This window comes from Brachyhypopomus gauderio, chromosome 2 (assembly GCF_052324685.1).
Source record: "Brachyhypopomus gauderio isolate BG-103 chromosome 2, BGAUD_0.2, whole genome shotgun sequence".
Classification (NCBI taxonomy): domain Eukaryota; kingdom Metazoa; phylum Chordata; class Actinopteri; order Gymnotiformes; family Hypopomidae; genus Brachyhypopomus; species Brachyhypopomus gauderio.
In genome coordinates this window covers 13708410-13723250 of record NC_135212.1, presented here as the reverse complement: position 1 = coordinate 13723250, position 14841 = coordinate 13708410, and the positions used below count along the sequence as shown (strand labels likewise).

Genomic DNA, 14841 nt, shown 5'->3' with positions numbered 1-14841 from the left:
GGCTATTCGTGTCTTCATTTACATCATCAATGCAGTTTATTGAGCGTCCAGATGCGCTCCTGCTGAACTTCAGGAGATCAGTGCTCCTCCTCGCGCTCTCCAGGCGCTTCGTGGATTCAGCTCGCGCTGCCGTTACATCACCGGCTGCCTCTCCTAGTCTCGCGCGCTCACCGAGCACCGGATCTGCAACAACAACAACGTTACCGTCCCGTTTATCCAGACACCTCCTGCGCGGAGCCGGTAAATCACCCGGACTGGTGTGTGTTTGGACAGGTGTGTGTGTGTGAGAGAGAGAGAGAGAGAGAGAGAGAGAGAGAGAGAGAGAGAGAGAGAGAGAGAGAGACATCATCTCCGAGTTATCTGTTTAGTGTGCGACACAGATCGTGTTGTGGTTCTCCAAACGACAAAGGAAATATGCTTAGTTTATTAGATATAAGATGTTAATATAAGTGAATTAAAGCATGCGTGTAATAGTCGCTACTAGACGCTCTTTCACAGAACCACGTACCTCAGAATTTCTCATGCGATGTTTAGGGTAAAACACAAAATCCTTGTTATTTTATTGCAAAAGGCGAGTAGTAGATGCGATGTTTCCCTCTTTCAAGGATTCTCACGGAGACGTTAATACAAGGTCAGCAAAATGGTGAAACTGGGCAATAATTTCGTTGAGAAAAACGGCGCTAAATGGGCCGCAGAGGACGGATTTGACTCCATCCCACTCATCTCGCCTCTGGACGCCAGTCAGCTGCAGACCGCAGACCCGGAGAAGGTGAGAGATTCATACCGACCATATGCTGCTTAGGGTTTGTGTTTTCACAGCGCAGTTTATGTACGTGACAAATCGTTTTCCACCATCACGTCCATCATGTCACCTTGCGTGTGTACAGATGTGGTCCAGGTGCACATCGGAGAGCTGTTGTGAACATTAAGTCCTCAAAAGTCCAGTTGTTAGCTGCAAGCCTCCGTCACCTGTGTAACTCCAGCCTAAACAAAAGCTGCAAAATCAATAGGAACCAAAATGTCATTTAGTTTCATTTTTCAGGAAACACTGTGGTCACAGGGCGTTTGTCACATATAGGCTACATGTCATCTAAAACACACACACACACACTCCATGTGAAAGCAGGTGGTGTTGTGTTGGCAGGTGGTGGTGAAGACCAGAGAGGACTACACGGAGGAGAGGAAGAAAGGGAAATGCCGCACCCCCAAAATCAGTGACTTTAGTGTGAGCATCACTGATGTAGCGTCCGAACGAGTGAAAGTAAGTGTGTCCATCCTGATCTTGATTCTCTCTCAATTCCCAGTGTAATGGAGACAAATGAGATATAGAAAAAAACAAAATCAAACTATAGCCTGTGTGTTATAGTCAGTGCTGTAACCGAGTGATGCTGTGTGTGTTATAGTCAGTGCTGTAACCGAGTGATGCTGTGTGTGTTATAGTCAGTGCTGTAACCGAGTGATGCTGTGTGTGTTATATTCAGTGCTGTAACCGAGTGATGCTGTGTGTGTTATAGTCAGTGCTGTAACCGAGTGATGCTGTGTGTGTTATAGTCAGTGCTGTAACCGAGTGATGCTGTGTGTGTTATAGTCAGTGCTGTAACCGAGTGATGCTGTGTGTGTTATAGTCAGTGCTGTAACCGAGTGATGCTGTGTGTGTTATAGTCAGTGCTGTAACCGAGTGATGCTGTGTGTGTTATATTCAGTGCTGTAACCGAGTGATGCTGTGTGTGTTATAGTCAGTGCTGTAACCGAGTGATGCTGTGTGTGTTATAGTCAGTGCTGTAACCGAGTGATGCTGTGTGTGTTATAGTCAGTGCTGTAACCGAGTGATGCTGTGTGTGTTATAGTCAGTGCTGTAACCGAGTGATGCTGTGTGTGTTATAGTCAGTGCTGTAACCGAGTGATGCTGTGTGTGTTATAGTCAGTGCTGTAACCGAGTGATGCTGTGTGTGTTAGTCAGTGCTGTAACCGAGTGATGCTGTGTGTGTTATAGTCAGTGCTGTAACCGAGTGATGCTGTGTGTGTTATAGTCAGTGCTGTAACCGAGTGATACTGTGTGTGTTATAGTCAGTGCTGTAACCGAGTGATGCTGTGTGTGTTATAGTCAGTGCTGTAACCGAGTGATACTGTGTGTGTTATAGTCAGTGCTGTAACACCTGTGAGTGTGTTGGTCCATTCTCAGCATCCTCCTCCCCCAGCTGGGTTTAGTTTCTAAGTTACTGCCCATAAAAGAGTGTGAGAGTCCAACCTGGGCCCCAAAGTGTGACCCCTGTACATACACTATATTGCCTAAAGTATTCGCTCACCCATCCAAGTTATCAGAGTCAGGTGTTCCAATCACTTCCATAGCCACAGGTGTATAAAATTAAGCACCTAGGCATGCAGACTATTTTAACAAACATTTGTGAAAGAATGGTTCGCTCTCAGGAGCTCAGTGATTTCCAGTGTGGAACTGTGATAGGATGCCACCTGTGCAACAATGTGCAACAAATTTATCGTGAAATATCCTCCTCCTAAATATTGCACAGTCAATGGTCAGCTGTATTATAAGAAAATGGGAGAGTTTGGGAACAACAGCATCTCAGCCATGAAGTGGTAGGACACGTAAACTGATGGAGCAAGTCAGCGGATGCTGAAACACATAGTGCGAAGAGTCAATCACTACAGACATCCAAACTTCATGTGGCCCAGCACAGTGTGCACAGAGCTTCATAGAATGGGTTTCCATGGTCGAGCAGCTGCATCCAAGCCATACATCACCAAGTGCAATGCAAAGCGTCAGATGCAGTGGTGTAAAGCACACCAAGCTCCCTTTGTGGGAACAGTTTGGAGCTGGCCCTTTCATCTTCCAACATGACTGTGCACCAGTGCACAAAGCAAGGTCCATAAAGACATGGATGGTAGAGTCTGGTGTGGATGAACTTGACTGACCTGTACAGAGTCCTGACCTCCACCCGATAGAACACCTTTGGGATGAATTAGAGCGGAGACTGAGAGCCAGGCCTTCTCGTCCAACATCAGTATGTGACCTCACAAATGCACTTCTGGAAGAATGGTCAAAACTCCCCATAAACACACTCCTAAACCTTGTGGACAGCCTTCTCAGAGGAGTTGAAGCTGTTCTAGCTGCAAAGGGTGAACCAACGTCATATTAAACCCTATAGATTAGGAATGGGATGTCACTTAAGCTCATATGTGAGTCAAGGAAGGTGAGCAAATACTTTTGTAAATATTGTGTACCAGTGTATTTATATCTATCCACCCACCCACCAATGACAGCACACCCTCACACCCACCAACCACAGCACAACCTAGTTGTGTGTGTATGGTTACCAGGCTGTGTGTGTGTGTGTGTGTGTGTGTGTGTGTATAATATATAGAGGCAGCCCTCTACGTGTGTGTGTGTATATATTAGCAAGTGTATGATGGGGTGCCTGTGTGTGTGTATTACTAAGTGGGTGTACAACAGGATAGATGCCCTTTGTGTGTGAATCTGAGTATATAAAGGGGTGGCAGCCCTGTGTGTGTGTGTGTGTGTGTGTGTGTGTGTGTGTGTGTGTGTGTGTGTGTGTGTGTGTGTGTGTGTGTATAACAGGTTTGCTGCTCTGTGTGTGTGTGTGTGTGTGTGTATATAACAGGTTTGCTGCTCTGTGTGTGTGTGTGTGTGTGTATAATGAGGTGGCAACCCTGTGTGTGTGTGTGTATATCAGGTGTGCTGCTCTGTGTGTGTGTGTGTGTGTGTGTATAACAGGTTTGCTGCTCTCTGTGTCTGTGTGTGTGTGTATAACAGGTTTGCTGCTGTGTGTGTGTATAACAGGTGTGCTGCTCTCTGTCTGCAGATGGCCCTGCTGGTGCTGTGCGCTCTTGCGTTCCTGATGTGTGTGGTGTTCCTGGTCATGTTTAAGGTGTATCAGTTTGAACAACCCTGTCCGGATGGATTTACCTATACAGTAAGAAACCACACACACACACACACACACACACACACACACACATGCATAAGAAGTGAATGGTGTGTATGGGGGTGTATGGTTACTATAGTGACTAAGCCCCTCCTCTCTCTGCAGCAGGACGGGTGCACGCCCGTCGGGGTGTATGGTTACTATAGTGACTATGCCCCTCCTCTCTCTGCAGCAGGGTGGGTGCACGCCCGTCGGGGTGTATGGTTACTATAGTGACTAAGCCCCTCCTCTCTCTGCAGCAGGGCGGGTGCACGCCCGTCGGGGTGTATGGTTACTATAGTGACTAAGTCCCTCCTCTCTCTGCAGCAGGGCGGGTGCACGCCCGTCGGGGTGTATGGTTACTACCCCCCTCCTGGGCCAGCTGGGCGCGGACGTCTCTTCACAATCATAAACCACTACAACGTGCCCAAACAGACGATGACACGCTCCGTCTCACCCTGGGGGAGCTTCACCGCACAGGAGAAACTCTTACAGCAGCAGACCAAGACAGAGCAGAGCCCTGCCTAACACACACACACACCCATCCACACACACCCACTTGCAGGCATGCACTTTCTTGCCTAAGCACGTGAATAAATATTTATTACAGTTTTTCTCAGTCGATTTGCTTCATTTCTCAGATCAGAATTGAAATTCTCAAAACTGCTCATTCAATCTCCAAATCTCATTGTCACTTGTGCACATCATAATTGCATTTCTCCTTGTGTTTCACATTTTGCAAATGCTTTTGTACATTTTGCAAATGGTCATGGACAGTTGACTGTTGTTTTTTGCATTATCAGTTGCTTATGTCATGTTTATCAAAATGTGTTCTATGAATTCTTTGTTGAATTGTTTTACCCTCCAAAACATTTAGTCTTTAGGTCATCGCCTAGGTCATTACATGCAAAAGTGCTGATAATGTTGTCATAATGTCTATGGCATCATTTTATATTTATTTATTTTATTTTTGTTACATTTTGGTAATTAATCCTAATTAATTTGATTCACGCAGGTGAACATTCAGTTACAGTAAGAAAGGGAGTTTGTGAAGGTTTAGATCAACCAATGGTCTCAACCACAGGTCAGAGGTGCATCTCATGAACCTTTACTGTAATTTCCAAACATTTATAGATGCTAAACACTGCAGTAGCACAAAGTCTCATAATGGAAATACGAGGCCATGTACAGGGTGAACAGCCAAGAAGAGGAGTAAGACTGTGTGATGTAGAGGGGTAAGACTGTGTGGTGTAGAGGGGTAAGACTGTGTGGTGTAGAGGGGTAAGACTGTGATGTAGAGGGGTAAGACTGTGGTGTAGAGGAGTAAGACTGTGATGTAGAGGGGTAAGACTGTGTGATGTAGAGGGGTAAGACTGTGGTGTAGAGGAGTAAGACTGTGTGATGTAGAGGGGTAAGACTGTGGTGTAGAGGGGTAAGACTGTGTGGTGTAGAGGGGTAAGACTGTGTGGTGTAGAGGGGTAAGACTGTGGTGTAAGCCTGAGGGGTCAAAACAGTGAAATAAGGGCAACAATCTTGGACCATGTTTTACAATGTTTTACATGCAAGTCATTGTCTCACAATGGCTGAAGCTGTTTGCTGGGTGCAGCTGAATATTGGAAGAACAACTGTGTCTTCAATCGTTCAAACATTTCATAGAGAAAACATGTATGTAATTCAGAAATGTGCTCTCTGCTGTAATGCTGCACATTGACATAAATTCTGACATTATTAATTTTTTTGTTTTGCATTTTTGCATTCTTATACCATATAGGATATCAAGACTAGCTCATAGGGGGCAGAGGTTCCATTTTCACACCTCAACAAGAGGAGGCTGTATGTGCTCAGGTTGTTTTGAATGTGTAGAATAAGTTAAAAAAATATATAATTTTACAGTTTTTCCAGTCAGCTGTCTGTCTTTTCTGAATGTCAATCAGATTTGTTTCTGTCAACAAATTGCAGTGTAAACATTACAGTCAAACAATATTGCTGTACAAATTGATTCCAGTCCAAATCAAAAATGTACCAAATCGACTGAGAAAAACTGTAACTGACGACATACATAGGAACATGCACACACAAATATACTTAAACACTCTTCCTTAGAGTGAAATACAAACCCCAGAGGATGTATATGCAGACTGCTTCTGTATCTGAATATGAACCTCCAGACAGCTTGAGATGTTGTTATATTACCATGACAGGTTTATACAATTACTATGGCAACACAAACATGTTCCAGAAAGCATCTCACACGTCTCTAAAGTTGAGAACGTGTGTTCCTCCCTCCCTCCATCTCTCCGGTACACACACGCGAACACAAAGCTGCTACGGTTGGATTTCACACAGGCTTAAAACACGGCTGACAGATTTATTTCTTTGTGGAAGAAAAAAACAGGCGGTCAGGCCATGTTCCCATGGTGACCAGGTGCTAGCCTGGTGAACACGGATCTGCTCAGTTAAAGATGTGATCAACAGACTCTGATCATACAGCACCTTATTACTGCTGCTATTAGTGGTAATAACAGTAGTGCGTGAATGAAGAAGACAAATGATAATTACATTTCTGAATGTAGCAAGTTTTGAACCTTCCAGTAACACGAAAAGATTTCATTCTGAATATTATTAGAACTCAGAAATGTTAAAACACAAATAAATGAATCAGTTTTCCACCCATGTTTACCCAACTTGTAAATGTTGGGTTTAACCTGCTGGTTCTTTTCAATATTGCAGTTAAACTCATCAGTTTCACTCTGGGTAAAAAACAATGGTATTATAAACAATCATAAATTATATAAACAATCATAAATATCAAAACAGCCATGATTGTATCGTTTCATGAATTGATAAGAGGGCAGTCACCATATATTACTGCATCAAAACATTACTGTATTGATACACTATTCAAGGTCTTGTGTGCGTTACCATAAAGCTTCAGATCTGGCCGTGTGAAGACGGGTCTTTCACCAACGTGTCCAGCAGACAGATATGCAGTTAGGGTTACCTACAAGACGTCACCGTGGAAACTACATCCCAGCAGAACCCTGCCCCTCCCTCTTCCCAAAACACATACACATCACTCACACTCACGTCTCCGTCACTCCCTGTAACATTGGCGACATCCCATAACTCCCATCAGGCTGGAGGTTTTAGCCCAGTCCTGGTTCAGCCTCACTCACCACAGGTGTGGCAGCAGGGAGCAAACCCAGCCCTGCTGATGGCTCTAAACCCGATCTACAACACAACATGGCACACTGTGGCTGTCTGGGACCCTCCATGTCTGTCCCCTCCGAACAGGAAGTGATTATAGGAGGTGAATAGCGGCTGACCTGGCCTGGGCCTCTTGGAGCAGGAGGGGCCATTTTAAACCAGAGGTCTGTGAATGCAGCAACTTCAACAAGTAGAGGAGTTGGATTATAAATGTGTCCTGCTGAAATGTGTGCGGATATAAACCTCAATAAAATACATCCATGTTTTATGACAGTGCCAAGAGTGTTTTCCATGTGAAGGTCACAGTGGAAACATGACATCAGTCTGATAAAGAACATATTATGTTCAGGAGAGCAGGAGGATCGGTCTGATTACATCTGACTGAATACTCTCACTCATTGATCTCATTGATTTCTCTCTCAGACTGATTTCTCTCTCTCTGACTGATTAATCTCTCACACACAAACACATGTCACCGTTTGCTGGAGCTGCCTTGCGTGAGTATAGGGAGAGAAAATGATGAGAAAGATGAGAACCTCTGAGGAACTCAGAAACATGATCCAAACTCCATGATCACCTGAGACTCACAGTTTTACACAGATGACTAATGGGAATGTGGACAGCCCATTAATTCCTTCAGTTACCTAGCAACCAGCAGCTCAGACCAGCTGAGAAAAATCAAGACCGATAAACATTTATTCATTTAATAGCAAAACTCTCATACAGCAAGTTATCACTGATACAATAAAGTTACAATCAGGCATTTCAATTCCATATGTAGGTATGGAGATGATTTAGACCACAGAGGTCATTAGTATTTAAAATTCAACCTGAAGTACAACTCTACTTGTGTCTGGGGCAGCTCTCACACACACACACACACACACACACACACACACACACACACACACACACACACACACACACACACACACACACACACACACACAAGAGACCGCTGATATATTTCATAGAGAATGTCTATGAAATCTAAAAAAGGTAATCTAATTTAGAATTTTGTTTGCCAGCACAAAGGTTGCACTGAAAATTGTCCTTATAAAAAACAATAGCTGATCAGAGATCAGATCCTGGTGAAAGATGATGCGTTTCCTGCGTTAGCTGTCATACCAGTCCAGGAAGAGCAGAGAAAAAGAACACATGACCAAGAAGAAGAGGACCCACACCCGGAAGCCTGCGTTGTTCTTGATGGCCTGGAGTATGGAGACACAGTAACGCCAGTTCACAACAAAGAACTCAGAACTGAAAGCACGCTGACAGCGAGCATGGTGTTGTCATAGTTAGGAGAGTAACGTTTTACATAGAAAATTAAGAAAATGAGCTAGATTTCCTGCAGAGTTGTAGAGGGGCCTCTGACTGCACCTGTTTAACTACCACACAAAGCGAGGCCAGTCTGTAGTAGTGCATTCTTGGTGTGCTCTGCCTAGTCTCACTGCCTACAGAGTTTACAGTTATTAGACATACATAAGATTTTTACTAATAAGGAAAATGTATAACTGCATTTATCTCCGTGTTGGTTTCAGTACTGTGCTTGTCTCAATGTTTCTCTCAGTGTAGTGTTGGTCTTGGTGTTCATCTCAGTGCAGTGTTGGTGTCAATGTTGGTTTCAGTGTCTGACCCACCTCTCGAATGTCCTCATTTCCTTCTTTGACATTTTCAGTCGCACCAACCACCAGCTGATGAATGTGGTCAATTTCTGCCTCCTGAAAAAGACAAACACACACAGGTTTTATTAGTGAGTACAGCTCACTAATATTCTTACTTCTCTTACACATGCAGACACTGCAACACACAACATTCACCCCATTAATACAAACATACACACAGACGTGCGCACACAGACACGTACACACACACACCTGCTGCAGAACCTTTTCTGCAAAAATCTCCTGGAGCCGTGAGATTTCTACGACTTTCCCTTCAATCTGCCTGTAAACAAACACACAAGTACATTTTCTTATGAAGTAAACTTTGAGACTTTCTTCTATATCTTTATTTAGATGATGATATTCTGATATAAAGTATTTTTGCATTATTACTGTATATATGCATTATTTTAATAGCTAATTTGAGCCTAGGACCCACTGAACATTCAGAGTAGTGTTTCCCGTCAACATGCAGTCAGAATATTTCCCATCTGTAACATGTCTCTCACTGTCAAGCATGTTTAGGCCAAAAATAAGTATTAAGAATATAAGAAGGTAGGAAATTAAGTAAAGAGGGAGAGAATGTTCACTGTAACAGCAGCAAGCGTGAGATGTCCTGCAGCTCTGACGCTCACCTGACCTCATCCACCAGGTTGTCCATCTCACCCACCAGCCTCTGGTTCTCCTGCTCAAACTGAACAAACACACTGATGGAATGAAGGCACAGAACATCAGCCCAGCTCTGCTCCTCACCCGTCAGCCTGTGTGAGTGTTTAACTGGGTTGAGCGAGTCCCAGCCTGTGTTCATTTGAGTGTTTAACTGGGTTGAGTGAGTCCCAGTCTGTGTTCATTTGAGTGTTTAACTGGGTTGTGTGAGTCCCAGCCTGTGTTCATTTGAGTGTTTAACTGGGTTGTGTGAGTCTCAGTCTGTGTTCATTTGAGTGTTTAACTGGGTTGTGTGAGTCCCAGTCTGTGTTCATTTGAGTGTTTAACTGGGTTGTGTGAGTCCCAGCCTGTGTTCATTTGAGTGTTTAACTGGGTTGTGTGAGTCCCAGTCTGTGTTCATTTGAGTGTTTAACTGGGTTGTGCGAGTCCCAGCCTGTGTTCATTTGAGTGTTTAACTGGGTTGTGCGAGTCCCAGCCTGTGTTCATTTGAGTGTTTAACTGGGTTGTGTGAGTCCCAGTCTGTGTTCATTTGAGTGTTTAACTGGGTTGTGTGAGTCCCAGCCTGTGTTCATTTGAGTGTTTAACTGGGTTGAGTGAGTCCCAGCCTGTGTTCATTTGAGTGTTTAACTGGGTTGTGTGAGTCCCAGCCTGTGTTCATTTGAGTGTTTAACTGGGTTGTGTGAGTCCCAGTCTGTGTTCATTTGAGTGTTTAACTGGGTTGTGTGAGTCCCAGTCTGTGTTCATTTGAGTGTTTAACTGCACTGGGTTGAGTGAGTCCCAGTCTATGTTCATACCATCTGTATCTCCTCTGGTGATAGTTCATCCTCCACTCTGTTGTCTTCCCACAGATCAACACCACCAACAGAAACTGGATTTCCTGGATTAACACAAATCCGAGCGTGCGCGCACACACACACACACACACACACACTATACACAGCAGCATACATACACGTACAGACAGGTTCTGACCGTGTGCAGATGTGTTACCATTGTTTTCATCCTGTGGTGTTCTCTCTGTATCTTCAATTGAAGTTTTTTCTACTTTACTTTTCTGTTCTGGTTCCAATCGAGACCTGCACACACACACACACACACACACACACACACACACACGCACACGCACACGCACACGCACACGCACACGCACACACATATACGCACGCGCACACACATATACGCACGCGCACACGCACACACATATACACACACACACACGCACACACACAGACACACACAGACACAGACACACACAGACACAGACACAGACAGACACAGACACAGACAGACACACACACAGACACGCACACACACACACACACACACAGACAGACACAGGCACACAGACACACACACAGACACACACACAGACACAGACACACACACAGACACAGACACACACACACAGACACAGACAGACACACACACACAGACACAGCAGAGGTGGTTGTGTCAGCAGTGCTACATGCACTTATGCCGTATACCTGATGGAGTTAGGGCTAGGCACAAAGGTTAGGGGTTAGAGGTTAAAGGCTAGGGTTATCTCAGAGCTGAGATAGTGACACTCACAGTCTCTTTTTATCTACCACTCTCTTCACACGGATGGCTCTCTGCTCAGAATAAAGCTTACATACACCTGTGGAAACAGACACGGACACACACAGACAGAATAGTTTTTAAAAAGGCGTGCAAGAATGTATATAGTGTTTACTCTATCATCAAAAGTTCACTTTTTCAGCACCCATAGATGGCACATCAACCCATGGCAGGGAGTCCAATAAAGCAAAACTTGTGGTGCTCTCTGGGTGAAGGGGGCATTACTTTATCTCCCTGTATATCACAGTAACAGTAGTCAATCACGGATGTCTGTGTGCTCTGTCTGGCCTCTGTAAAGCTGTAGTGTTTTGGTCCACATGTCTGGCCTCTGTAAAGCTGTAGTGTTTTGGTCCACATGTCTGGCCTCTGTAAAGCTGTAGTGTTTTGGTCCACATGTCTGGCCTCTGTAAAGCTGTAATGTTTTGGTCTACGTGTCTGGCCTCTGTAAAGCTGTAGTGTTTTGGTCTACGTGTCTGGCCTCTATAAAGCTGTAGTGTTTTGGTCTACGTGCCTGGCCTCTGTAAAGCTGGAGCGGCCGGGTCTACGTGTCTGGTCTTTGTAAAGCTGTAGTGTTTTGGTCTACGTGCCTGGCCTCTGTAAAGCTGTAGTGTTTTGGTCTACGTGCCTGGCCTCTGTAAAGCTGGAGCGGCCGGGTCTACGTGTCTGGTCTCTGTAAAGCTGTAGTGTTTTGGTCTACGTGCCTGGCCTCTGTAAAGCTGTAGTGTTTTGGTCTACGTGCCTGGCCTCTGTAAAGCTGTAGTGTTTTGGTCTACGTGCCTGGCCTCTGTAAAGCTGGAGCAGCCAGGTCTACGTGCCTGGCCTCTGTAAAGCTGTAGTGTTTTGGTCTACGTGCCTGGCCTCTGTAAAGCTGTAGTGTTTTGGTCTACGTGCCTGGCCTCTGTAAAGCTGGAGCGGCCAGGTCTACGTGTCTGGTCTCTGTAAAGCTGGGTCTATGCTTCTTGGAGGAAGCATGCAATCCTCTGAACCATACTGGTCTGCAGCCAATGCGTCATTACTGGTTATATTTGCTCACTGTGTTGGCCAATCTGTCTGACTTACATTCAATGAGCACTGACAAACTCTCGGGTCTACATTCAATATGCACTGTCAAACTGTCTGATCTACATTACATAAGCTCTGTCAAACTGTTTGATCCACATCCAATAGCCACTTTGTCCAGTACTTTGTCTTATGTGCATGGTAGGGGTGTACAGGTGCACACTGTAGACCAGTGATTAGTGTGCGCTGCTTGTTAGCTACCATTCCCCAGTAGGGCCAGCAGGTCTGTGTTCGTGTGTGAACATATACCTTTAAGGTAAATGTCTATCAGATCCAGGACTGCTCCACGGTGTTCCTTCATCTGAGCAGAGATCACCCTCTTCTCAGCTACACACACACACACACACACACACACACACACACACACACACACACACACACACACACACACTCCAAAAGCTTAGCAATGCAAACTTATTATGGTTTAAAATATTGATGCTTTTATTTTTAAAAATCTATATAAGAATAAACAGTTTAATACCAGACAAGAAAAACAGACTTGTCCTGTTCATTAAAATGTTAATTTAACCAAGCTGATTTTTTTTGTCTTGTGTGGTGTGTGTGTGTGTGTGTGTGTGTGTGTGTGTGTGTGTGTGTGTGTGTGTTTACCCATAGTCCTCAGGTGCTTGCATGTGTGTGTGTGTGTTTACCATCGGTCCTCAGGTGTTTAATTGCTTCAGAACAGGTCCTCATGAATATCTGTGCATCCTGATCGATCTGGTCTCTCTCACTGTCTGTCATACGAGTTACATCTGCAGAGATTAAACTGTACACACACATATACACACGCACGCACCCCCCCCACACACACACACACACAAACACACACCACCAGTCAAAATACAAGTAACTACCAGCCAGTACAACACAATTTAACCAATATACCACATAGTATGAGGGTCACTTGTAATGCCGTCAGTGGGACCCACAGAAATGAATAAATACCAGAGAACAACAGGCACGACTCGTATGGAGGAAATAACACCATCAAGCTAGATGGAGCAATTTTCTCCTCTACCGAGTCATGTTCTTACATCACGCCACCTATTTCACTTCTATCAGGGGGACTTTGACATACAGTAAAAACACAACTGAAAGACAAAGCTCATATTTTTCTTACTCATAAATTTTGAACAGAGAAAACTCATTTACATTTTATTCATGTAACATTTGAGAACAATGTTGGGGTGGAAACTACAGTTTCCATAGCCACTGTTTGGAAATTCACATTTCCTTTTGGGCATTAATAAAGTTTAACTGGCCACTGTTACACAGTTGTTGGTATGGTACGTCATAGAAGCCCTGTGAGCAGAGGCAGTCTTTGCATAGAGGCGTTGCTAGGCAATTGCCTTGGGCCCCTCCCACTGTAGGGCCCCCTTGTCTAGCTAAAGCCAGGTTCACACTACACGACTTTTCAGTCGTCCGGTTTTTGTGCCTTTCGCACTACACGACTGGTTGTGCTGTAATCGCGAGTCTTTCAGTTGTTGTGGCTTTCACACTACATGACTGATCGGCGACGCGGGCTCACGAATCAAACGACTGGGGAATCGCCGACTCATCTGGCTGCCGTCCAAAAACGCGAGAACACGAAAACGAAACTCTCGCGAGAACCAGCAACACCACGTACACAATAACTTAAACACAGTGTTGTAGTAAAGTTGACGCTGCTGCCGACTCTCAGTCTTTCAGCAGTTCACACTACACGACTGAGCGAGCGCCGAGTGATCCCCGATTTGCCTCCGACCACAGTTTCTGTCGGCAATCTACAAAAAACAGTCGGCGACTGAAAAACCAGCCTAAAATCGTGTAGTGTGAACCTGAACTTATTTCTCGCATATTAATGTTGATGGGCCCCCTAGCTAAATTCGCCTTGAGCCCCCAAATTGCTAAGTCCGCCACTGCCTGTGAGGGTTTAGTGTCAGAGGTCAAAGGTCAGACTCACCTTCCAACATTGACATAGTCTTTCCTGTGTTGCAGCAGGAAGTCCTTCAACTTGGTTATGTTGGAGATCTGTGGGACAGAGAGAGTAGGTTGAGTGTGGGGCGGACAGGTCCAAAAATCACAAAATACAAGTCCAACTCAAGTCAAATGTCTTTAGGCTTTAGGCTCGAGTCTAAGTCAACAAAGAGGGCAGACAGAATATTCCTAAAACATTGTTCCTAGATTATTAGGTTGATGCTGTGACATTATTTATTGCAAGCAGTGATTAGACTTGTAAGCATTTTGATGGCTTCAATACAATACTGTTAAAAACAAAAGAGAGGAAGACTGAGTATGGAGAGACAACAAACAAAACAAACAGGACAGAGTTAGCAGGACAGTGTGGAGAGACAAACAAATACACAAACAGGACAGAGATAGCAGGACAGTGTGGAGAGATAAACACATTAACAAAATATTTTTTAATAATAGGTCTTGCAGTACATGTCAGACAGCACAACTGAGATGCTCTATCCACTGTACTGATAAATACAGTCTGCTGTCATTCACAACACACACAGCAAAATGTACACAAAGTGGTATAGAATAGGCACAGAATCTCAGCAACTTCAAATGACCTATACGACCACTAGGGGGTGCTGAGACTCTTGCACATGCACATGTGTGAATTTTCTCTGGTTTAAAAAAGTCACTAATAAAAACAAATTCCAGCTAGACAAGTGATGGCTTAGACAGTAACATGACAACATCAAGTGAGCTCTCAGTGC

General features: G+C 44.5%; 2 protein-coding genes across 7 annotated transcripts in view; one reads left to right on the top strand and one right to left on the bottom strand.

The window, feature by feature from the left end:
• Window positions 1-39: 39 nt before the first annotated feature.
• LOC143488873 (neuronal vesicle trafficking-associated protein 1-like) lies at window positions 40-7416 on the top strand. Of its 5 annotated transcripts, none has more exons than XM_076987858.1 (5): window positions 40-240; window positions 606-769; window positions 1145-1261; window positions 3840-3950; window positions 4272-7416. In XM_076987858.1, the coding sequence occupies exons 2-5, from the start codon at window positions 641-643 to the stop codon at window positions 4467-4469; spliced, it is 555 nt and encodes a 184-aa protein (XP_076843973.1). In that variant the 5' UTR covers window positions 40-240; window positions 606-640; the 3' UTR covers window positions 4470-7416. The 5 variants fall into 5 exon arrangements, with proteins under 5 accessions (XP_076843973.1, XP_076843963.1, XP_076843951.1 ...); XM_076987848.1 differs by having other exon boundaries at window positions 42-257; window positions 4269-7416; XM_076987836.1 differs by having other exon boundaries at window positions 42-273; window positions 4269-7416.
• A 422-nt stretch (window positions 7417-7838) lies between these two features.
• The window catches only part of stx18 (syntaxin 18), a 22375-nt gene continuing 15372 nt past the window's right edge, over window positions 7839-14841 (bottom strand). Inside the window, exons 2-11 of one of the 2 annotated variants that reach the window (XM_076987803.1) lie at window positions 14076-14143; window positions 12784-12899; window positions 12383-12460; window positions 11048-11114; window positions 10469-10554; window positions 10273-10355; window positions 9448-9506; window positions 9026-9095; window positions 8789-8869; window positions 7839-8359 (exon numbers count right to left, since the gene is read on the bottom strand). In XM_076987803.1, the coding sequence (XP_076843918.1) occupies window positions 8264-8359; window positions 8789-8869; window positions 9026-9095; window positions 9448-9506; window positions 10273-10355; window positions 10469-10554; window positions 11048-11114; window positions 12383-12460; window positions 12784-12899; window positions 14076-14143 (804 nt within the window). In that variant the 3' untranslated portion in view covers window positions 7839-8263. Of the gene's footprint in view, window positions 8360-8788; window positions 8870-9025; window positions 9096-9447; window positions 9520-10272; window positions 10555-11047; window positions 11115-12382; window positions 12461-12783; window positions 12900-14075; window positions 14144-14841 lie in introns of both variants that reach the window. The other variant, XM_076987796.1, reaches the window with a different exon arrangement.

Coding starts and splice junctions, on each gene's coding strand:
- LOC143488873 (XM_076987848.1), top strand. CDS start 641: ATGGTGAAACTGGGCAATAATTTCGTTGAGAAAAACGGCGCTAAATGG. Junction 1,262..3,839: donor TAGCGTCCGAACGAGTGAAA/GTAAGTGTGTCC, acceptor CTCTGTCTGCAG/ATGGCCCTGCTGGTGCTGTG. Junction 3,951..4,268: donor CGGATGGATTTACCTATACA/GTAAGAAACCAC, acceptor CTCTCTCTGCAG/CAGGGCGGGTGCACGCCCGT.